The sequence below is a fragment of the Falco punctatus genome (genome assembly GCF_963210335.1).
Source record: "Falco punctatus genome assembly, chromosome: 18".
In the NCBI taxonomy this organism is placed as follows: domain Eukaryota; kingdom Metazoa; phylum Chordata; class Aves; order Falconiformes; family Falconidae; genus Falco; species Falco punctatus.
The window spans coordinates 4,570,678-4,594,689 of NC_137598.1; the positions used below are offsets into that span (position 1 = coordinate 4,570,678).

Sequence of the window (24,012 nt, forward strand, 5' to 3'; positions counted from 1 at the left end):
GCTTCAGGTGGTTCTCGGGTATGGTAGCTGAGGACAAAGGAAGGTTCTTCCCCTTTCCCATAAGCTTCTTTTGTTTTGCAGTTATCTTCATTAAAGCCTGAGGTGGGTTTAGTTGGGATAGACAGGGGCTAAACCTAGAAGAAAAGCAGTAAGTGTCCTGCAGCAGCATGAGAAAATGCATGTGCGTGTGACGTATATAGGGGAAGGAGGGCGAGAGAAAGAGAAAAGAAGCCTGCTATCTAGCTGGAAGGTGTTGGCAGTTGTATGTCGTGAGGTGTACAACATACTGCTCCCTTAAAAAGAAAAATTAACTGTAAGACGTGATTTGTACAGCCAGATATACAGCAAAACCAGGAAAGCTGATGTGCGAGCACGTGCTGCTTTCTGTAGCTTTTATCTCTTCCTAACAAAATCCATCTGGTATTGGATTTCCTTAAATTACTAAGCAATTGGAGATCTTTGACTGGAAATTGCACTAAGTGTATTTGAAAAGGAAGGGAAGAGTATTGTACACTGTGGACTCAGATTTATTGAATATGCCCACTGCTTGTTTCTTAGGAAACACAACAGAATTTTCCAGTGCATCCCTGGTTACATGATACTAAAGCAATACTGGCTGCAGTTACCAGAGACTTTATATACATTGTTAGTTCTAGTTAACTCTGAGGCATCTGTGAGTCCCTGAGATACAAGGAGCCTTACTGTTCACGGGGACTGGCTGAACATCTTCAAGGAGAAATTAGCATAAGTGGTACTTTTAAATAGAGTTGCTGATTGTAAGAAAGGTGAACAGATAGCGAACTAGCGTGTCCCTAGATCTATTAGTTATCGTAGTATTTGAGTGCTTAATGGCCCGTTTGATTTGTTCTCAACTGGACAGATGCCAGAAGAGCTATTACATGAAAGATGGATCATTTGCTACAGTGTACAAGGAGGTTGATGCTGTTGACCTGTGTGGAGAGATGGAAAACTTAGTTACACAAAGGCTAGGCTTTGTTACTTGGTAACCCGCCTCCCAAGACTGTCAAGCTAAAACACCATTTTTTTTTCTGAGTGTTTTAAAAGCTGTAGGGAATATCTAAAGCTTTGCCAATCAGCATACCTCTTGTTCTTGTGTTTGGTGCTGAGATGTTAAACCACATTGCTATTAATACTGGTAATACAGTAAATATAGTGATGCTAATAAAACTGGTTCTGGGTGTCTTACCATTAAACTCTTCTCCTGGGAAGTCCCTGCTGGAAGCTCTAGGGCCCTTCCCTTCAGAGGTGAGTGGGATGGTTGGGAGCCCCCCACAAGGGGTCCTGCCTCTTGGGGATGAGCTGGAGATGGTTTAATTACCGGAGTTGAGCAGTTTTAATCTCCTCCACAGTCATCGGGCTGGGCCCAGAGCCTGCCTCCACTGAGGCATTACTGGGGGGAGAAGAGGCTGCACTCCTCTCAGGACCCACTAAAGACTGTCAGGAGGCCTTATTTTTGTTTTCAGGCACAACAATTTGTCTCTGTTCGTGGAAAGAAAAAATGACGCCCCATCCTCCTCAGGGCTGGGCAGGCGTTGAGGGGCCAACCTTCGCGCCTCCTCCCCTCAGCGAGCGCTGAAGCGGCGGCGCGCGGGCGCAGCACTGCGCATGCCCCGAGCTAACGGTCCACGGTGGGCGGAGCCAAGCGAAGCCACGCCTACCACCCACCGCGCATGCGCGCTCGCCGCCGAGAGGGGAAGGGGCGGAGCCGACGCGCGGCCCCGCCCCGCTGTCGGCTGCGGTGGCCGCCTCAGCTGCGGCCGCCGGGAGGGAGGCGGCGGGCGGCGGCGGCGGAAGATGGCGGCGGCCGCGGCGGCGGCGCTGTGGGCCTGGTTCTGGAACGAGCGTTTCTGGCTGCCGCACAACGTGACGTGGGCGGACCTAGCCGGCGAGCCGGGCCCGCCGGGCAGCGGGCTGCAGTACCCGCGGGCGGGCCACGTCCTCTCCGCCTTCCCGCTGGCGCTCGGCATTTTCGCCGTGCGGCTGCTCTTCGAGAGGTGAGCGCGGGACCGCCCGCCCCCGGGGCTCCCACCCCCACCCCCACCCCTCCCCGGGGCGGCGGGGCCCTCAGGCCTTCGGTTCGCCACCCGCTCCCGCCTCGGCGTGCGGCGAGGCCGCCGGTGTCTCTTAGCAACGGGCTGCGGAGCGCCCCGGGTGGGCGGCGGGGCCGGGGGCGGGCCTCCCCCCCCCCCAGGGCCAGGGCGGCTCGGCTGGGCCCCCCTCGCCCCTCAGGCGGCGCCGAGGCCTTTCCGTGGAGGCCGTGGCGGGCTGTGCGCCCGTGGCTCTTTTTTTGTGTGGAAAAAAAATATTGTATAACGCTGGAAAACCTGTCCGGAGAACCCCTCTGCCTCTGTCACGACATACCGAGCACGTCGGGCTTCTCTCTGCCTTACCTTTGGCTCCTGAGAGGCTCCCCGCTGTTGGCGGTACCTCACGCTGAGGCAGCGCCAGCAAAAACTCTGCAAAATTCAACTTTTATTTCTTCCACCCCGGGGCAGGAGAAGCTCGGCAGAGCAAGGGGGAGGCCTGGGCTCCCTTCCCTCCCCCTTGCTGGGCTCGGCCTTGGTTGTGCTTTCCTCACCCGTTCCTCCATGAGGAAATAGGATTTGCTCACATGGCCTGGTATATTATTAAACAATTTGTGGATCCCCAGCATCTCGGGCGCGATGGAAGCGCGCACGGACCGTCGTCTCTGCCCTGAACAGGTGTAATACGGTATCTCTCATTTTCTTACATCCATATATCCATAAATGTAACGATATTCACTCTTCCCTGGGGCAGGAGTTTATCCTTCCCGCGATGTGTATCTCTTACAGCCGCACGCCGCGCAGACTGTGTGGGTGACATAGATACTAATTAGTAAAGCGGCTTATATAGGAAAACCATTAGGTGAAGCAGACCGAGACACCTTGTGTTGCTATTCAGGTTGTTCATTAAAGATTAAATCAATCTTAAATTTCTGCATTGAAAGGGCAGAAGCGTTTCTGAGCGTGAAAAGGGCTGTAGGACTAAAGTGAGTAGGAATCGAGTTGGTTTTGTTCTGTGGGTTTTCTGTAAGAAGTGTGAATTCTCTTGAGTTTTTAGAAATTAAAATTAGGGGACTGGGGTGAAGTAAAAAGCAAAGTGTGGAGAAAAATGAAGCAGATCAGCAGAACAGAGAAATTTGAGAGGCGCTTTTTTTTTTCCCTTATCTATTTCTTCCCTCAAAAAAAAAAAAAAAAAAAGCTTCAGAAAACTACTGGAAGCTCAAACCACCACGGAGGACCCAGAAACACACGTGGCAGTGCCAAAATTGCATCCCAGCTCGGTGCACTGCTGCTAGTCTTGGCCAAACGTTCGCACTCACTAGCAGACAAGGAAAGGGAGTTGTGAGACAGAGCAGTGCTCCTGAAAGGGATGTTGTAGGAAGGGCTCCTCGCTTCCCAAGTCCTGTTTAGTCCAGGTGTCTAGGGAAGAAGCACAAAAAATGCTTTTTTCTCTGGAACATGAGATGTTAGAGGTAACAGTACATCCTAGCATGCCTCGTAACACAGTCCTTCTGGTAGCAATTACTTTATGCTGATGATGTCTACCTGGTTTGTGAGATTTCTTTTGCAGTGTTAATTTAGGGAGGAGTCAGATGACAGATGATGTCCTCTGCCTACACAGTAAAGCCTAGAGACCATGGCCTGGTTCCTGAGAGAGTGGTTCTTTTTTTTCAGCTGTGTCTTTGCTATAGTATGTCTCAATGGTGGTATCCTGAAGCGAAAGCAGATAGTGAGAGCAACATCCAGGGCAGTTTCTAATATGCTTCTTTTAAAAGACCGTATTTTTTTAAGAAATGCTTTTCTCTTTCCTCCTGCCACTTTGAACAAGTCATAAAAGTTCACATTTATCTTAAAATCCCATTGTGCTTATACCCTGATTCAGGCTTTGGGGTTGATTGTGTCAAACGTCTTCTTTGACATGCGTTTGGCAGTTGGACTTGATGACTCAGAACTTGAATTACATACTTGTGTAGCTCTTTTGGTTTTGCTTCTCTTCGTTTCTTTATCCTTTAGCTGCAGATCTTCAGTGGGAAGACGTGCTTTTGTGACACTGACACTTGTAACGCTGACACATGTTTCTGTTCATGAGCGCTCCTATAAATTAACCTTTGCATCATGATGCTGGTGAATACTTGTTAGGCTGACCGTGGAAGGTGCATGACTGTAGAGATGAGGCAAGACTTCTACAGGAAGGTGAAGTCCTGACTCAGTGGTAGGGGGGCAGATTTTGGTGCAGGCGAGATAAAGAAGGACTTCTGCCCACAGGTTTGTGGTGTGTTTGGGGTTTTTTGGGGTTACGCTTGCTGTTACTTCTTACGCATCTTGTCCCACTGCAGACCCCCAAAAAATTCCCAGGTACCTGCAAAAACTTGGAGCCTGTTATTCGTATGATGTGTTTATAATTACCCTGGAATGCCCTTCAGGAACAGATATACTTGGTACTATACAGGCCTGAGGAAGGATCTGCAGCTTGTGCACAAGCTGGGGAGGGGAGAAAAATTAGATGTTACTTCATTAGGTCTGGCTGGAAAACTAGGGACAGTTGTGGCATGAGGTGCTTTAATCTTAACACAGTGAAACTGAGATTATGGAAAGACAAACGTGTACTTCAAGTGTGTATTTATAAATCTTACTATTTCACAGATTGCTCTTCCTTTTCACAGCTGTAATAGGGAGTCACCAAACTCAAATGTTCCATAAAGAAGGATTCTGCCTTTGGGTTTGTGAAGTACAACATGCCTCAGAAATATTTGTTGTAACATGTGAGTCTGTGTACTTGAAAATTGGCATTGGTTTCAAAACCAGTCTGTCCGAACAACTAGTATGAAAAAGGTAGCTTGGTAGGTATGACTTAAGCCAATGAGCAGATACGTGTTCAGAAAAGTATAATATAAGTATTGAAGTGATGATAATTCCTTGCTGGGAAGGTGCGGCAGTAAGTTCACCTTGGGAATAATTGCTGCAGTTCAGATTTATGTGGAATCATAAAATAATTTAGATTAAAAGGGACCTTTGGAGGTCACCTTGTCCAGTCCTCTCCTCAAAGCAAGGCCGACGTTTTAGTCAAGCCGCATTGCTCATGGTCTTGCGCTGTTCAGTTTTGAATATCCCCAAAAATGGAAATCCTACTACCTGGGCAGCCTTTGTTTTTTGGTGCTTAACTGCTATTGCTATGCAGACTTTTTTCCCTGTGGGATGCATTGCAAAACTTGCACATCTGAAAACCGATGGTGGGGCCAGAAATAGAAAACATCACAGAAATTTTGAGTTTTCCTTACTGAACACCTGATGGAAATGTCAGTCAGAAAAAAAAATCAAGATGCCATGCTAACAGGATGAATGTTCATATTCCCTGTGCAAGGTAGCAACTGGTCCGAGCAATTGGACCATCCGTGGTGGTTCTGTGGACTCGTGAGCGGGAGTCGGCCATGCCGGCCCAGGTGGAAACACCTTGCACGGCCGGTCTGGACTCCCTGCAGAAGGACAGTTCCCATTTTTTTTTTTTTTTTTTTTCAGTTTGCAGTTCCATTGCACGAAGGCAATAGTTGTGGGAGTTAGAAAAGCTACGTTACGGGTTTGACTTCCATCAAAGTAATGAAATCCATTGCTGCCACCCTTTTTCCTTCCTGTTTCTGTGACTGGGACCGCTACCTCCTTCGCTTCCAGTGTTGTGACTTGTCTGTTGGCTTGTGTTGATGTCTGTCTGCTTCTGTGCACCTAGAAATGTTTGTGGGTTGGTTGGGGGTTTTTTTCTGGTTTGCTCTTTGGTCTCCCACATGCTTGACTGAGTAACTTGAGTCCTGTGCTGTATCTGTAACCTGTGGCTTACTCTTGATTTGTATCCCCTCTGCTTACATTTCTGGAAACATCTGTATTTTTTTGCCTAAGCCTGCTAGTGAAGGAAGCCTACTACTCAGGAATAGTTTCATGCAAAGTTTTGAAGTGTGGGGTTTTGTTTCCTTGGTTCTGTTTGTTTGGTTTTCAATCTTGAAGTCCGAAAGGGAATTATTTCTGCATCTTTTTTTTTCTGGGGAGATGTTGTTTCTTCTTGCCTTGATGCTTCAGGTTTTGACTTCTAGAATAATGTCAAAACTTTGTATGGATCACTGTAAGTTTTATTAACCATTCCTTCTCTTGTTTACTTGTTCTTAAAACAAAAGACGACTCTCCTGAATAATAAATTAATTGAATGTGCAGATTTTTAGATTTTTCCGGTTTCCTCTTTTACATGAGGAAACTGACCCAAACTGAGTATCTTCAGGCCAGGATTTTTTTTTTTTTATATAGAGCTATAAGCACTGCATCCCAGAAAACAAAATAAGAATATTTGACATCCTGTAATTGCACATGTGTACTTCTTTGCTGTTGTGGCATATCCTGTAGGAAAGACGAGTATAAAGATGTACACTTTTATGGGGGTCTAGCCAAATGTTTCATAACATCAGAACATGATTTCTGGCTGATGGTCTAGGTTATAGAGGAAGCAGTGAGCCTTTTGAGCCAAGCTAAAAGGAAATAACTCTTTCCTTTTTTTTTTTTTTTTCTTTAAAGCCATGACTGTTGAAATGAACAGGACGTATGAAGAAATGGGGCAGGACAGTGAAACCTGAGGCCACAGTGTCTATTACTTGTTTAGTATTTTCTGAGAGCAGGGGAGTTCCTTTAGGATTAGTCATGAGCCGATCTGTAGTTTCTCAAAGGGAAAACCCCAAATCTGTGTCTGTTCTTAAAGGCAGTCGTAGCTATTCGTTGCTGAAGTACTAAGGGTGTACTCCCAAGAATGGCTGCTGTTGGAACACTTAGAGTCATGATTCTCCTGCGTTTTAATCTCTCCTTTTGAATACAAGGAGAAATGGTAACAAATGTGGTTGGAAAAAGCAGCGTTTTCTGCTCAGTGGCACTCTGAGTCTGCTAAATGGAATACATATGTGTAATTTGTTGTCTTCAATTCTGTTGTCTCTGAAACGATCTCTGTTTTGAAGGAAAATAATTTAATGATGCAAATGTTGGGTCCTTTTCAAGGCTGGTTTTGAGAAACAGGTTCTTTGCGCAGTCTCTCTCAAAGTAATTTATTTTAAAAATAACAAAAATCGCTTCTTGAAACCCTCCTCTCTCGCCCACCAACAGGAGATGAAAATTCACGTGTTCAGGTAACATACGCATTTTCAGTAGAACCCTGTGCCCGTTTTGACACAAAGGTATGGCAAAACCTGGTAATTTTTGAGTGTGTATAAATCCATTGTAGTTGCAAAACCAAGCTTGTGTTCAGAGTCTCTGTGCTGTAGAATTCACAGAGTGTTAGATCAGCTTTTGGAATATGTGGTACGTACAGGACTGAGTAAGGAACTGAGATCTTGGGTCTTTCAGCCTGCGTGACCTCTTACGTCTTCCTCGCTTTCCTGAAGGAAACAAGCCACTTTATTTCCCCCTCCACAAAAACCCCAAACCAAAACAGTGTGTCTTTTAGGAACGGTGTCACTTGAACTTCCCTTTTTTCCGAGCTGTGTGACGGTGAGGCGCGTTCTGGAAATGAGGCATTTTGTTTATAGGGCTACAGGAGCTTCGGCGTTTGTGCTCACAGAGAACTGCTATCTGTGATCTATTATTTTATTTCTGAGTAATGAGAATCACCCTGGGGAAAGACATTCTGGTCCTCTACAAGCCAAGGACGTTGAGATTTACTTTTTAATTGTAGATGTTTACTGTGTGCGCTGTCTGCAATTACCATTTGGACTAATAAAAGATGCTGCTTCCCCTGTGAAGTTTCTTTAAGCGAAGCGAGTGGAGATCAAAAAACACTTTTTGAATGGGTTTTTTAGTTGGTGACGGGCCCGGGTCCTTGTGATTTAGGCAGAGGAAGGAAATGGATATCTTGTTTTAATCTAGCTCTTTCTTGGAACTCTTTCAGGTTTATTGCCAAGCCGTGTGCCATAAACCTTGGCATTCAAGACAGTGGACCTCACAGAGCCCAGCCTAATGCAATTTTAGAGAAAGTGTTTACATCCATCACTAAGGTGAGTCACGCTTCAAATTCTGATGGAAATGGAGGCCCATAATAAGGGGGGGAGGGGAGGGCAGCTGGCTTTTTCCTTCCAGTTTTCTAGTTTTAAGAGAAATGCATTTCACACTGCATGCACAATGAGTGTGCTCTTTCTGGCATGTCCTTCTTGTAGCAAAGTAAATTCTCTTTATGGCTGACCTATGCTTTTGTGCACAGAAGAACCTTTTTAAACAAAAAAATGTTCTCTTTTTGGAAAGGTACGAGGCTTCTTCCTTTGGTGCCCTGCCTTTGTCCACATTGTAACTCCTGTAACAGGTGGTAATTCTTGGCTTAACAAGAAATTTCCCCAGTCTCTTTCATTTTCTATTGGAAAAGTGCTGCTCTTTTCCCTGAGATCTGTTCCTTTGCTGGTTTTTATCAGCCAGTTGTGTGAATGCCTTCCTCTTATTTTGGCCATCTGCTCTGGAATTGGACAACAGCTGTCACAGTGGAAGTTGGTTATTTAAGGAGAGCATTCAGTCACTGGTTAAGTGTGCCCTGATAAGGGGTAGGACATCTAACGGTGGCAGTAGGTGTTTCTTTTGATTGTTTCATGGCCTTTCTTTCACTTAAGCTTGACAGTGCTCCTTCACTTCAGATTTACAGAATTCCACACTGTCTGCACTCTGTTGAATGTTGACAGTGAAATCCACGCAGTGTGATAGATTTTCATTAAAGATAATGAAATGGAAGGTTTTATGTTCTGATTTGGTGATGGTGAACTTCATTCTGAATAGAGCAGATAAAGTGCTCGGTGAATGGAAGGGAAATTCTTTAGAAACCTAACTAACACTCATTACAGGAACATTAAAGTTTTGAGTTATTTGGAATGACATGTGAACTGAAAAGTCCCAATGAATTGCTGCCATTTGTGGGGGATTTGTTGCATTTTATGTAGGGGATATCCTTGAAATTAATGTTTAGAAAACCCATGAGGACAAAAGTTGTGCAAAATTTTATCTAGTTTATGAAAACAGAGCTGCATTTAACTGTACCAGTGTGCTCGTGTCTGCTGTTGGATTTTCAGAATCCGAATGTAGGGTGGTGCTGGCGCAGGGGAAAGATTTTATTGCTCTTCTGAAACCGGAGCTCTGTAAATTCTCCTTTGAGGCAGGTTCACTTCCAATGCAGAAGTGTCAGGTAGCCCGAGCCATTAAAGCCTAGTGAAGTGCAGAGAGATCTGCTCGTGATGGAATTACAGGAAAGTCACGGTCTCGATACTGAAAATCAAATGAGACATGATTTTGCTTTTCAGTTGAGCAGTCTGGTGACTATTAAATCAGCATTCTGCATAGGTTTTGGGGTTCGTGTGTAGCTCAAGCAGTAAGCTCTGTTTATCATCTTTCAGTTGTAAGAGCTCCCTGGCAGAGCTTGTTAAAAGGACACTGGTCTGAAACTAACGTGGCTTATCTCGCCACTGGGCCATTTTAGAGGTAGTTATCAGGTTTTGTTCACTTTGTCACTTCTAAATCCATTTATGTCATGATTCGACTGAACTGCCAATAGAGTTTCCAGTCAGAGAACAGTGATACATTCTTTATCACACAATTAGTTCAGTTTTGAAATGTAATTTTATTTATAAGCTTTCATAAAGGAAATAATGCCATCTCTACGATGCCTTTTTGGAATATACAGGTATCTAGTGCGTTAAATGAACTCTTACTTTAAAGTTTCCCTAAACTTGCAGTAAGTAGCAACCCTGACAGGTATTCAGCTTTGATCTTCCTGAGTTCTGGACAGTGTGAATCGATGTGCAAGTTTTAACAGGTAGGACAGATCATTTTAAAAGCTCCTCCTCCCAAATTAAGAAACAGAACAATTGCATTCTTTGTCTTTATGTGCTGTCAAATGATGAACAAGGTGAGGAAATGTTAAAGCAAAAGCATTCTGAATAATTAAGTAATTAGTGGCTTACGAAGGCTGAACTTGAATGAACATTTGTGGCAATAGGTTCCTGCTTCCGGTCTATACGTAGTACCTTCCTAGTGTGTATTTTTTGTTCTCTTTGCATCATTTCTGTGATGGTACACAGGGGATCTCAGATTGAAAGTAGGTTTAGAAGTAGGAGAAATGACACTTGTTTTGTTTTCCTTCAGTCTCCAGATGGAAAAAGGTTAGAAGGCTTGTCAAAGCAGCTAGACTGGGATGTTCGAAAGATCCAGCGCTGGTTTCGTCATCGGAGGAACCAGGACAAACCCACCACCCTCACTAAATTTTGTGAGAGCATGTATGTTTGTGCAGAGGCCAAGATGTGGCTTCATCTTAAAGCTCCAGCTGTATGTTCTCTTTTCTAACTGAAACTGTGATCAGCTGCTAATTTAAACTAGTGTCTTGGGGTTGGCTGGTGGAAGATAAATTCTTCTCTATGCAAATGAAAATAGTTAGGCGGGCTTTTTAGAATTCAGTATTCTAAAATATTTTGTTTAGATGTGCATGAGAGACCAGAACAGATGTACAGGAGCTATTCCTGTCAATCAATTAGTTAGTGGACCGGGTCCTTAATGCAAACGGAGCACTTCAGCCTGCGTGTGTGTGCATATGCACGTCCACAACTTGAGTAACTGTACTGAAGGCGACTCTGCTGCCTGCACAGTTATGTTGTAGACCAGCATTTGTTCACAGACACAATGACCTTATGGCTTACGTGATGATGTATATACCTTTATACAGACACTTCTTGGATTCCTGTTCTTTTCATTTCAGTTCGTTCTTTTGTGCTTTGTTTCTTTCTGAATGCTTGCAGTTACCTCTGTTAGTGTAGTAGCATCTGAATATTTTTTCCTGACTTGTTATTTCTTCTGTGCTGGTTTCTTTCCTTTCCAGTAACTTGCTTCATATTAATTCTTCCCCCCAGTATGGTTTTGTCTACTTAAAGCCACAAGGTAAGAGGGACAAATATATATATATTAGGATACCTTCTGGATAACAATGACTTATCTTGTTGTTATCTTGTTGTATGTTAAAGCATATGAATGATGCATGTTCATTTTTATTTCAACTTTATTTCAAACTCGGCTGTTGATGCAAACTCATACGTGGTGTGAAAACTCTTGAATAGGTTTGTGCTTACATGAGATGTTTACAAATAAAGGCTTACCGTTTGGTGGGTGAAAGCTTTTAAAGTGTCGGAATTGGGGTGTTTCACAGTTGTTCCAGTTTTCGTTACAAATGCTAACCAGAAGCTGTTTCTATTTCCTAAGTTTAATTTTTGCTTCTTTTTTCAGGTGGAGATTTACATTTTATTTAAGTATATTTTTTTATGGAATCAGGTTTCTCTGGACGGTGAGTTGGTCTGTCATCCTCTGCCTTGTTGATCTGTGTGGCATGCAGCTGAGCTATGGCTGTCCTGCTGAAATTTGGGGGGTCTGACTACCTGTATCGCTGCTTCAGTGCTGGCACCTAGATTAAAATAAGGGAGGGTTTAGTGGTGATAAGCATTTTTATGTTCCCTTACTGGAGATTCTGGGGGTTTTGCTTAAGAACTTTTTTTACGCTGTAGGAAAGTCTCTATACAGATCTGTCGTTATAGAAATATGAGAAACTTACTTGTCCTATTACCCCAGAATGGGACAGAACTGTGGTGTGTGGGGGCGGGGGTTTGGGATTTTGATTTTTATGGTTTGTTTTCTTTGGGGTAGTTTTGTTGTTGTTTGCTATGGAGAGCTGCTTTTTCTCATCTCCCTCTTGAAGGGGATACAGATTCATCTCTTTGGGTCTTTATTATTACTAGAGCTGGACGACTATTCTTTGAATTCCCATTGCAATATAACTTGCCTTTGACTGCAGAAAAAATATTTTCAATCACTAGGATGTTTTTCAAGACATTTAGCTTGAATGGTAGAATCAAACGGAACTGTAGCGGTCAACTGCCTTAGATGGTGGAGAAGAAAAAACCCAGCAGAATAATGACTTCTTTTCTCTTTAGGCACCCTGGTTTTGGGACACACGACAGTGCTGGTACAACTACCCTTTTCAGGTAGGAGCTAAACACTTCCCAGATTCCAACTTTATGCACAATTTCAGGTTTTATTTGTTGTTAACGATAGCAGATTAAAACTCGGTAGACTTGAGCGCTTCTCGTTATCCTGCGGGGTAGGTGCTGCACAGTTTGTACTAATTTTATGTTTACTTGCTGCTGAGATTAGTAAAAGTGGGGGGGGGGGGAAATCATAAAATTATACTGGTAACTTATTTACGGTGTTGTTTTTCATTCTGCAGCAAATAAGATTGTCTAGAGGCCAACCAGTCTGTTTCAGTGCCTGGTTTTCCTAATCCAAGAGGCTGCAGTCTGAGTTGTAAATGTTGACAAGGGGGAATCTTACTCCTTTTGAATAAAGGTCAAACACACAAGTATGTTTGTGTGACTAAGCCTAGAGTAAGATGCCTGTTGCTTAAGCTTGTTTTTACTAAACCTTAATTCTAGATCTTTTAACTTATGCCTCGGCATTCTGGAGGAACGGAGTGGGATGGGAAGGAACAAAGGAAAAAGTTGATTTTAATGTAAATTTTCAAGTACTTTGTCTTCTAACTGTGCTATCTTTGTTTGTTTTCCAGCCTCTAACATCCAGGCTTTATTATTACTATATCTTGGAGCTGGCCTTCTATTGGTCTCTCATGTTTTCTCAGTTTACAGACATTAAACGGAAGGTGAGATTAACCAGAGTTGCACTAACCACTTTGCTAAATAACTAGGACTGGCAAAAAATTGTGAGTGTGCCTGGCCAGTAAAGCCGAAGCATTGTAGTAACTGTATTTTCTTCCTCATTCGCATCTTTGTGTAGCCTGCCTCATTCTGTAATCACCACAGTCCTAGGGAGAAAGGAGGAGCAAGCCTGATACGCAGCCTGGTATATCCTTGAGAGTCCCTTTCACCTTCCAGGGCAAGGAACAGAATCACTCAATACCTCCCAATAAAAAGATAGCAAATAATGGTGTAAAAATAGATTTAATTAGAAGGCTTGCAAGGAAACAGGAAAATGAGATGCTCAAAGCAGTACCTTGCTGAGCCGGGTGAGAGAACTGCAAACACTAAAGCACTAATAAATGGGTGGTTTTAAGCAATTTTTCATCTGTGTGCGTAGCAGAATGATGACTGGTTGCGATTGCCGGAATCTAATTCCATTGTGCTATGTTCTAGGATTTGGCTTATTGTTACTGTTGGAAAACAGTTCATAATAAATCATGGTTTATTACTTCTGTTATACAAACTGCAAAGTAGCAAGTTACCTCAATTCTTGCATTGACTGTTCAAGAAGAGAAGTTTGCCTGGGATTTTTTTCTGTACTGAAATATTAGCAGGTGAGGCACTACGGAATATCTTGGAGCTGCAGAGAGGGAGTGATTAAGAGCGTCTGTGATGCTGTTGACAATTTTTAGTTTTGCACTCTGTTAAAGTGGATTACATTCTGCACTGGAAGCGTGGCAAAGTACATGGACATGCAAGTGTTGTACCCAGGGGGCTCAGCTGGAGGACAGCCCCAGATGTATGTGCGCTGTAAAGATTTTTGTAATGAAGCAGCCTAGTTCTTGCTGTTGGGTTCTCTTGTGTTCTGTGCCTGCTATGCTCTGGCAGGCTTTTCTGCACTGACAACAGTAACAGCAGCATACTTAACATTTGTGCCAAGAGATGAAAGAGGACTAGCAATGTGACTGTAAACCCAAAAGGAGCCAAAAATAAGGCCCATATGTTGGCCTGTCAGTCTTTTCAGTGAGGTCCGCAGGCATACTTATCTGTTCCTTGCATGTGTGTGCCAAAGAGACCGTGCTGTGTCTGCGTGTGCGGAGTTCTGACTTCACAGGAGCACAAATGCTGGGAGAGACCTTTCTGGAACCTTTAGTGATGATGGTTGATGTGTGATGAGCTGTGCCTTATATAAAAAGCGGAGCCCGAGTCTGAACTGAAGTCATCCTGTGACCCCACATAGTCAGTTTTGTGGCTCGGTTCCAAACCTTTGTATTTGTTTGACAGCCAAGAGTCTTCGTTCATTTTTTTTCTGTTTCCAGGACTTCCTGATCATGTTCGTCCATCATTTGGCTACAATTGGGCTCATTACATTCTCTTTCATGAATAATATGGTGCGGGTTGGAACTCTGGTGCTGTGCCTCCATGATGCATCAGATTTCCTTCTAGAGGTGAGTTTCCTTTGAAATCTTTGCGTACCTAATGCTAGCGTGGTCTCAGGGGAGCAAGCTGACTTTCCCATTCTTGATAAACTGCATTAAATATGCCATAAAACTTGTGCTGCTGATCCTGCCTTGTCAGCTTTTCCTCACAACTGCTTTAGTGCTGAGAATAATCCCTAAATGTTCCAAACTCCTTACAAATGTGATGGCTTGAGGGTTTTTGAAGCTCTACAGCCTGGTAATTACGTGAGTGCACAAAGGGAATAATATTCTCATGTTTTTTGTCTATTCTAGGCTGCAAAGCTAGCCAATTATGCCAAGTACCAACGTCTTTGTGATGCTTTCTTCATGCTTTTTGGTGTCGTGTTCATTGTTACACGGTTGGGCATTTATCCTTTCTGGTAAGCACCTTGAGCTGTAAGATCTTGTTTGTTCTTCCAGTCCTTTAAGCAAAGCCTTTGTATTTAGACTTCTTGCAAGCGTTTCCAGCCTGTCCCTCAAGGCAGCCTGAATTTGCAGTCAACCAAGTGCCGTTTGGAGCAGTACGTTCAACTAGGCATGTGAAAACCTCTCAGCAGTCAGCTGAGGGAGTGTGAAAAAGTGACTCGAATCCTAATGCACAGCTGCCCCCTCTCCTTTTACTGCAAAGTGATGACAGTGCTTATTAGCTGGAGCCAAGTCAGCTGGTATCTGCTCTGAAAGACTTGAAGGGTTATTTGATTTTCTGAAGAAGTTTTGGAAATAGTTACAAATGAGGCATGGTCTCTTGAGGTAAATTTGATTTTTGAGTATCTGGCTTAGTCATCGTTTCTTGCAGTTTCTGATTCTTATGATACCGGTGTCCTATCCTTGTGTCGTGACTGTTCGGAGCCTGAAATAGGACTTGGGTTTCTTGGGAGGTAAAAGCCTCGCTACCTGGCTTATAGCTAATCATCCTGTAATGAGATTCCCTCTCACCTCACTAGGTCAGGCTTGGTGAGGTTCTGCCGATGATGAACAGTTACCTACTTCTTGTTCCTATTGGAAGAGTGTGGTAAAAATTCGGTTACACCTGGTTCTGACTCAGTTTATTTCAGTTTAACTGCATATATTTATTCCCTAGGCAACGGACAGCTTGCATTCCCATTCTTTTTGGGTGCCTTGACAGTGGGCAGAAACAATTCTTACACTTGGGTATCAAGGTTCCCGTTAAAGCTTTTTCTTAATTTTTCCAGTAGATGCATCAAGGGAGTCTGGATAAGGAAGAGCTTAAATTCTTACGTCTTCATAGGCTCCTTCCAGCAACAGATGAGATAGCTGTTACTGGTTTTATAACTGTTGTCTGTCATGAGGTGATGCTCTTGCATCATACTGTTGCTCAGCAGTCCTGTAAATCTTTAATGTATTTTCCACTGGCTGTAGTGTCCTCAGCTTTGTAGAGAAATCTGGCAAGCTTGCAGCAGTATTGCAGACCCTTTGCTATTTCACGTCACGTATACTCCCATCCCTAATTAATAGTATAAAACATCAACGTATCTCTGGAATTGTGTTTAATTCATCCATAAACTGGCTGTGAGTTAGATGTGTCTGTAGCTGCATTTTGAGGGACTTGGGTTCTTCTTCGAAAGGCTTGTTTTTCTTTTCTTGTGAAATGTTAAAAGCTCTGTGAAATTAATGGCATCTTTTAAAGGTCTCTTCCATACCTCTCTACTTCATAAAATCTAAAGTGTTTATTAAATTACTTAAGCACTGGCAATAACTCCCAGTGACAAGAACAGCAAAACAGTAATGAAAGCAAGCGCAGAGCTTTGTCCGTAAAGCAGTTCCTAGTCCTCCGCTTGGCAGGAGGAATTTATAAAAATCTGAGGGAACAGAACAGAATAAAATTCCTTCCTGATCTTTAAATAAGAGTGAAGGCTGCCCAGGTATGAACGTGTTAACAGTTTTTTTGATGACCAGTGCAGCCTGACATCACTTCCTGTAAAGTTATTATAAATGCCCCTGCTTTTGAGAAGGAAATTGGCAGCAGATCTGCATGTGTAACCAAATTGTAGAACATTCTCATCTTCTCCTGTTTGTTGCTCAGTTCAAATGTTTCTAATTAGTCTTAGTCTGTCTCCTTACTCTGGCAAGAGACTTGGCGGCATCGCCGCTCTGACAGGAGCAAAGCAACAGATGCTTAAACGAGATACAAACTGTTGTGCATCTGGCCAGTCCCCTGAATGTAGAGCTGGAAGCCGTGGTAGCAGCACAGCCGATCTGTAACGTGTTTCTGGATCTCTTTTAGGATTTTGAATACAACCCTGTTTGAAAGCTGGGAATTGATTGGTCCTTATCCTTCATGGTGGCTATTCAATGGGCTTTTGGTAACCTTGCAGATCTTGCATATCATCTGGTCTTATCTCATCATTCGCACTGCCTACAAGGCCCTCGTGCGGGGAAAGGTAAGATCGCTGGCGACTGGTTTGCGTCCTCTTTCCTACAAGCCCTGTTAAGCAATCGTGAGAAACTGGGCCCTTCAGGGAGGGCTGGTACTAGTTCTCGAGGGACTTGCATCAGGAGTGCGTTATAGAACGGTAGGTTTTTACCTGGGTTGCTCTGCAGACTTGAGCTGCCAGGTGTGTACAAAGGTCGGGATGCTTTCCTCCCTGTTCTAGTCATGCAGGAAAATAACTGGAAAATAAATTTTCCAGTACGTTCAGATGTTGTAATAATAGTGATGATGACACTTGTTACCTCCTTTTGAGTTTAAAGTGGTAATCTGGTTTTGAACAATCCCAGGGGATGTTTTCCAGCTTCCCGACTTCAGCGGGTTCTTGGGATGTGATGAGGGTTGTGTGTCTTCCGCTTGTTAGCACTGACCCGGACCTCTGGCTGTCAGTGCGGGCCAGGCATTGAGCTGCAGCGTGCAGAGGAGAAAGGGTGATCAGAAATCAGAAAAAACAGACTCCTCTGTTGGTTGTCATTGGGCCAGTGGGCTGCAGTCTTACTTCAGTCCTTGGTGTTCTCATCCTAATTTGTGTTGGGAGCCTTAGGGAGAGGGAGGGTGAAACTACAGCAGCTGGTCAGCAACAGATACTGCCCGGAGAGTGATGATGCTGATTTTGGGCTGCAACCTCAGTGTGGTCAACTGAAGTAGCACGAGACAGGGCAAAGCAATCTAGGAACTAATATGACATGCAGCCTACCCATCAAGAGAAGCCACTTACTTTGCAGCTCCCAAAAAGCAACAGCTGATTTCCTAGCACAAATGTTTTGGGTTTTTTTTTTTTCCATCAGATATTTGGTATTCTCATCTACTCGGATCACTCTCTCATGGCTCTACTTTATTTTGTGTTTGACTTCTTAGCTGCCCCGACATATGGAATGTAAACCTTGAAAAATATTTAGATCGTAGTTGTCGGTGGCAGTGATTGTCAAAGGCAGGCATGTTTCAGAGCACGCACATGATCCTTTCATCTGTTCCCCACAGCTGCTACTGCAAATGTCTTATTTTCTGTCTGCGCAGCTGTTTCTGTATCCTAAGGTCTACATCTTTTTCCTTTCCTTGGTTCTCTCCTGTCCAGGTGACCTAGGCAGAGAAAGGACTCTAAACTCTTGTCTTCATTCTTTTATCCTTTTCTCTGTGCCAGATTGGAGCTGGACAGTTTCACCTTTTGCATGTAAGTGTGATCTGTGCTGCTGCTTGTTCGCTGAAACACATCTGTGTCTGTTTCAAGGCAAAGACAAAAGCAAAGTCTTGGGGCTTTAGGTGGCTGGTGCCTGCTCTTAAAAATGTTCCTCCCCCTGGTTGATACAGTGCTGGTTCTGACAGTGTACTGAAATGCAGGTTTTCCTGAAATGTCAGAGCAGTATCCTGGGGTTTGTTCTTATCTGCTGTCAGCTGGCTGTGTGACCTTCACCTTTCTGCTTTTATACGCCCACAGAGACTCTGATATCTGTCTTCAGTGCTCGTTAACACTGTGCTGAGTGGAAGAGGATGGGAGAAATGCAATGCTTTTTTGTAGAACGGAGTAGAACAGTCCCTTGTCCCCCAAATAATAGGAAAAAAGTAAAGGGATTTCTGCTTCCTTCCAGTGACCCTCTGAACTTCCAACATAGCAGGAGAATGGGGAAAAATATCAAAAGTTCTGCCAACAGACAGAAGCCAGGACATCCAACAGGCCTATCAAAACCAATCCTGGAGATCATTAACTTTACCTGGCTTTCTGCCGGATCTTCCCTTGAGTTCAAAAACTTCCTGCCTGGAATGCTGTTCCAAAACCCTAACCCTGACTCTAAAGCAAGCAGAAGAGAATGAAATCCTGACATTCCTGGGAAGGTGCTAGCCCCAAAGTACATTGCACATTAAGTAAATGAGGGTTATTAGCGCCCAGGCAGAGGTGTGGAGAGCCTGCCTTGGGGTATGCAAAGCATGGGCAATTCACGCAGGCACTGCTGGGCACTGGTGAGTTTATGGCTCTGGCACCCCGCCACCAACCAAGGTGCTTGTTTGCCGTTAGGGCCGGGTTTATGATCTCTGCCCTTCACCTTCTGGGGTGGTTGGGTCTGTGGTGCTGGTGCAGTGCCCTCCTGCGGCACGCGGAGTTCAAACTCCCACGTACAAATCAAATTCAGGCGGATTTGCAGTCGGTCTTTTTAATTAAAGGCATAACTCTGTAAAGCTAATGTCGATCTCTGGGCAGAGATGCTCCTTCTGTGCCTGACGGGGTGTTTGCTGGCTTAGGTGGTTGTCTTTGTTTACAGCCCGCTGTCCAAATAGGCGTTCGCTCGTAAATGAGTTCTCGTGTATGAACCACAAGCTGTGAAACAGGGAGGCACTTTGTGCAAATAGCAATGTGATAGAGTCATAGGATCGTTTAGGTTGGAAAAGACCTTTAAGATCCAGTCCAGCTGTTAACCCAACACTACCAAGCCCACCACGAAACCATGTCCCAAAGCACCACGGCTACACGTCTTTTAAATACCTCCAGTGATGGATGGTGAGTCCTCCACCTCCCTGGGCAGCCTGTTCGAATGCTTGACAGCCCTTTTGGTGAAGAATTTTTTCTTAATATCCCATCTAAACCTCCTGTGGCACAACTTGAGGCTGTTCCCTCTTGTCCTATTGCTTGTTACTTGGCGGAAGAAACCGACCCCCACCTCGCTACAGCCTCCTTTCAGGTAGAGCAAGGTCTCCCCTCAGCCTCCCTTTCTGCAGGCTGAACACCCCCAGTTCCCTCAGCCGCTCCTGGTGAGACCTGCTCCAGACCCTTCACCAGCGTCCTTGTTCTTTAGACATACTCCAGCCCCTCGTTGTCTTGTCTTGTAGTGAGGGGCCCAAAACCAAACACAGGATTCAGGGTGCAGCCTCACCAGTGCCAAGCACGGGGGGACGATCGCTGCCCCGGCCCTGCTGGCCACACCGCTGCTGATACAAGCCAGGATGCTTGTGTGGCCACCTGGGCGTACTGCTGGCTTGTATTCAGCCAGCTGTCGTCCAACACCCCCAGGTAAATAGAACTGGTTGATTTTTAAAATATCAAACCCGCTCCCTGCAGGACAAAATGTTTTAAAGTTGATGCGTTCGTTGTGTTTTGGTCGTCACACCCACTGATGATTATGGCATGAGAAATTTTTTGATTCAAACCAAATCTGCTTGGAAGAGTGGCCTTTAACCAAACTAGAATTGCAGCTCTTGGAAGACAAGAGCAACCAGAGCTCTGTAGTGTCCTCTGATCTGGTGAGAGCAAAAGAAGCGTGGTGCTGTCACGGGTGTACGGTGTGTTTGGAAAAATGGAACTTGTATTTCCAAACTGCCCTTGTCAGTGTCTGTATTTTCCATTCTGTATGTGATGACAGGTTCCTCCTTGTGAGTTTGAAGGGAGCAGAGATCAAAGATCAAACATAGAACGTAGATGTAGCTGACTGAAGCTGGTTACTCCTGTGGACACAACCTTCTAACTACTGTTTTCTGTGATTTTTTTTACTGCCTTTCTCCCCTTCCCGCTACCAAATTTCATATGAAACATTTAGGTATCAAAAGATGACCGCAGTGATGTAGAGAGCAGCTCTGAAGAGGAGGATGTGACTTCCAACAGCACAAAAGGAGTTTTCAGCACTTCAAGTAACGGCTCCAACCGCATTAATGGCCACGTGGCTAGTGGCCAGTGGACAGAAGAGGAGTAAGACTGTGTGGGTTGGCCTTGAGCAGACACGAACTGATCTTTAAATATCTAGATGTGTTGAGCTCCACTTTCCCAAGTGATCTTTAATCAAGATACCCCTTCCCTAGAAACCTCCAGCAAATCCAAAATGGGCACAATCCAGACCAGTCAGAGGCTTTGCACAACAGAAGGGATAAAGCCAATGACTAGGGCAGAAACAAAGCTGCAGATTTCACTTTAAGCCATTTTTGTACTTAAATCTTAGTCCCATCGATATTTGCAGAGGTGTCTTTTGTTTGTGACAAACTGGTTTTTACTGGGATCAACTCAAGGTGGAACAAGTTTGGACTAGGCTGGCTGCCGACCACAGGAGGGTTACAGTGCCAGTTTGGTGACGGTTTGCTCCAGTGCAGCTTCGGCGTATCTCCTTGATGCACTCCAGAAGCCACCCGAGTGTGGAGAATGCAGTGTCCCATGGTTCCATGGCCAAGCTACCCTGGCTGTAGCAGAGACTTTTTTTTTTTTTTTTCCTTCAGTCCTGCTGTGAGCGCTCTGGACTACAGCCAAGCTTTAGATTGGACTGTGCTAGAACAGAAATGTTTTAACTTGCCATCGGGGTGCTACACGCGAAGGAGGTTATAGCTTCGATCTCTGCTGTCACGAGGGACCAGGCCAGCGTTTGCTGCCTCTTTTGGTGCTGCAAGCCCCTCTGAAGTCTTGACTACGGCCTTCTGAAATGGGGGAGGGGAGTCATTTATTGCCCCTGAGAATTATCACAGTACATGCCTTTTAAATTTATTTTTTTTCTGTTGCAAGTTGTGGGTTTGAAGACTTTTCTAGACCTACTGGCCACAGTAGGACCTGAGGGGAGGACAAGTACTGGGGGGGCTGTGTTTAACTTTCCACAAAATCCGATGTTTCTGTACTCCAGGACAGAAGTGAATGTTGCTGCTCTGATTCTGCAGCTGTGTGGAGGAATCACTGGGCTGGAAAGGCAGCCACAGTGTGGGCTTGGCTCATTATTATTATTTTTTTTTTACTTAATGGTACCTGGGGGCAATGGAAGACCTGTGTGTCAATCCTGAGCAGAATTTTGGAAACTTCTTGAGTTGTTACCATTTTATACCATTGTTTACTCTTATCTCAGATTAAAAGATGCTTCAGAAACCTGGTCCATGTGGTTCATCTGGAGGAAAAATAAAACCCAAGGGTGAGGTGTGCCACTTTTGGGTGAGTCTGAGCACCTGGCTGTTGCCTCTGAAAAGCATTTTTAAGATGGAATGGAGCAATTCTGCATTGTTCTGAAAAGTAGGGTTTTTTTAAGGTGAAGGGGAACTATCCCACACTGTGCTGAAAAACCCTTTTTTAAGGTGAAACAGAGCTATCCCGTGGTGTTCTGAAAAGTACTTTTTTAAGCTGAAGAGGAGCTATTCCCACGCTGGTTGGGGCAGATACCACGCACCACCACACTTGAGTGTTTTCACATTGTTTTTATTGCGCTCCACATCCCTTCCCCCTGCCTGGGGGAGCCGGTGGGGGGGTCCCTGCTCCCCCCGAGGTGGGATGGGGCCCTATCTCCCTTCCTCCAGCCTGGGGGAGCTAGGGAGGGGTCCCCAAGCCCCCCTCAGCTCTCAGGGCTGGACCTCCTTTCCCCCAGCCTGGGGGAGCCGAGGGGGGGACAGGGCCCTGTTCCCCCGAGGTGGGATGGGGCCCCACCTCCCTTCCCCCAGCCTGGGGGAGCTATGGAGGGGGGATGGGGCCCCACCTCCCTTCCCCCAGCCTGGGGGAGTCGGGGGGGTGCGGTGTGTGTCCCCGTTCCCCCCTAGGTGGGACAGGGTCCCAGCCCCCCCTCAGCTCTCGGGGCCGGACCTCCCTTCCCCCAGGCTGGGGGAACCGGGGGTGGGGGGGTCGCTGCTCCCCTCCAGGTGGGATGGGGCCCCAGGGGGGACAGGGCCCTGTTCCCCCGAGGTGGGATGGGGCCCCACCTCCCTTCCCCCAGCCTGGGGGAGCTATGGAGGGGGGATGGGGCCCCACCTCCCTTCCCCCAGCCTGGGGGAGTCGGGGGGGTGCGGTGTGTGTCCCCGTTCCCCCCTAGGTGGGACAGGGTCCCAGCCCCCCCTCAGCTCTCGGGGCCGGACCTCCCTTCCCCCAGGCTGGGGGAACCGGGGGTGGGGGGGTCGCTGCTCCCCTCCAGGTGGGATGGGGCCCCAGCCCCCCCCTCAGCTCTCGGGGCCGGCCGCATTCTGCCGCTCCCGGCGGCGCTGCAGCAGGTGGTAGGCGCGGACGCCGCACAGGTACCCGCCGTAGACCGTCAGCAGCAGCATGGAGCTGGAGAAGGCCTTGTAGCCGAAATCCGCCAGCTGCTTGCCGGACACCATGACCGCGCCTGCAACACAGGGCGGGGGTCAGCGGGGCCGCCAGCGCTCCCCTGGCTGCCCCGGCGCCCCCGCCATCTCCCTACCTGCACTGTCAGGCTCCGGTCCCACCGCCCTGCACTTCCGGGCAGCGCCCCGCCCCTTCCCGTCACGTGAGAGCGGCCGGGCCGCCGCGCTGCCTGCTGGGATGTGGAGTCCGCCGGGGCGGCGGCCTGCAGCGCCCCCTGACGGCGGGCGGCCGCGCGCTTTTACTTCAGGCGGCGCCCCCAGCCCCCCGGGCCCCTCTCCTCGGCACAGCCCCTGCACCGCCGCACCGGGCACCTTGCGGGGCGCTGAGGCACCGACAGCCCCCCGGGGCCTGCCCGCAGCTGCACCGGCTGGAGGCCAGGCCGCACCCTGGCTGAGGCGCCTGCCTGAGGGCCCAGCCCATGCTGGCAGACGAGGAGCCTGCTCCAAGGGGGCTTCAGGCGCTCCCAAAGGGCTTTTGGAGCCCCTCCAGGAGGGCTTCAGCTGCTCCAAAAGGGCTTCAGGAGCTCCTCCAGGAGGACTTCAGGTGCTCCCAAAGGGCTTCAGGAGCTCCAGGGGGACTTCAGGTGCTCCAGGAGTGCCTCAGGAGCTCCAAAAGAGCTTCAGGAGCTCCTCCCTGAGGGCTTCAGGAGCTGCTCCAGGAGGACTTCAGGTGCTCCTCCAGGGCGGCTTCAGGTGCTCCTCCAGGAGGGCTTCAGGTGCTCCTAAAGGGCTCCAGGAGCTCCAAAAGAGCTTCAGGTGCTCCTAAAGGGCTTCAGGAGCTCCTCTGGGAGAGCTTCAGGAGCTCCAAAGGCACCAGAGAGGCTCTTGGTGCCTCCCAGAGCTCCTTGCTGGCATCTGAACAGTGCTGTCGCAGCGCTGCTCTGCTCTTGGGGTGCTCGAGGGCACCCAGGCTGCCGGCCACCCCCCTCTCCCTCGTCCCTTCCCCAGGCCACCGCACAGCAGTGGCTCCTGCAGAGTCCTGAAGCGCCAAGATGTGCTGAGGCTGCAGAACATAACTCTAAATGGCAAAGGGAAGACTTTTTATAGCTCATGAACTCCGGCACTAGTGCAAGGCACGGGGTGTCTAAGAGACTTAAAGGAAGAGATTTGCCAACAGCCGCCCCCAAGTGAGGCTTGGGATCTTTCCTGGGAGGGTCTGCAGGGGCTCGGGCACTGCCAGCAGCACCCTGGGGCAAAGAAACCCACGCCAGGAGGGATGCACAAAGCACTTGACAGCAGAGGAGCTACCAGCAAGTCCAAAACACAATTCCAGATGCTGCTGCGGCTGCGGGCAG

General features: G+C 46.7%; 2 protein-coding genes across 3 annotated transcripts; one reads left to right on the forward strand and one right to left on the reverse strand.

The window, feature by feature from the left end:
• Nucleotides 1–1,716: 1,716 nt before the first annotated feature.
• CERS5 (ceramide synthase 5) lies at nucleotides 1,717–21,505 on the forward strand. 2 transcript variants are annotated; one of them, XM_080368824.1, is made up of 10 exons: nucleotides 1,717–2,015; nucleotides 7,954–8,059; nucleotides 10,182–10,312; nucleotides 11,310–11,367; nucleotides 12,011–12,061; nucleotides 12,640–12,732; nucleotides 14,089–14,217; nucleotides 14,503–14,609; nucleotides 16,475–16,631; nucleotides 17,754–20,196. In XM_080368824.1, exons 1-10 carry the CDS (start codon nucleotides 1,816–1,818, stop codon nucleotides 17,760–17,762), a joined length of 1,041 nt encoding a protein of 346 aa, XP_080224950.1. In that variant the 5' UTR covers nucleotides 1,717–1,815; the 3' UTR covers nucleotides 17,763–20,196. The 2 variants fall into 2 exon arrangements, with proteins under 2 accessions (XP_080224950.1, XP_080224949.1); XM_080368823.1 differs by lacking the exon at nucleotides 17,754–20,196 and adding an exon at nucleotides 20,203–21,505 and having other exon boundaries at nucleotides 1,719–2,015.
• An 830-nt stretch (nucleotides 21,506–22,335) lies between these two features.
• Nucleotides 22,336–22,874, reverse strand: COX14 (cytochrome c oxidase assembly factor COX14). Its single transcript, XM_080368833.1, has 2 exons — nucleotides 22,795–22,874; nucleotides 22,336–22,719 (listed from the first exon to the last, which is right to left on the reverse strand). The coding sequence occupies exon 2, from the start codon at nucleotides 22,709–22,711 to the stop codon at nucleotides 22,553–22,555; it is 159 nt and encodes a 52-aa protein (XP_080224959.1). The 5' UTR covers nucleotides 22,712–22,719; nucleotides 22,795–22,874; the 3' UTR covers nucleotides 22,336–22,552.
• Nucleotides 22,875–24,012: the final 1,138 nt, after the last annotated feature.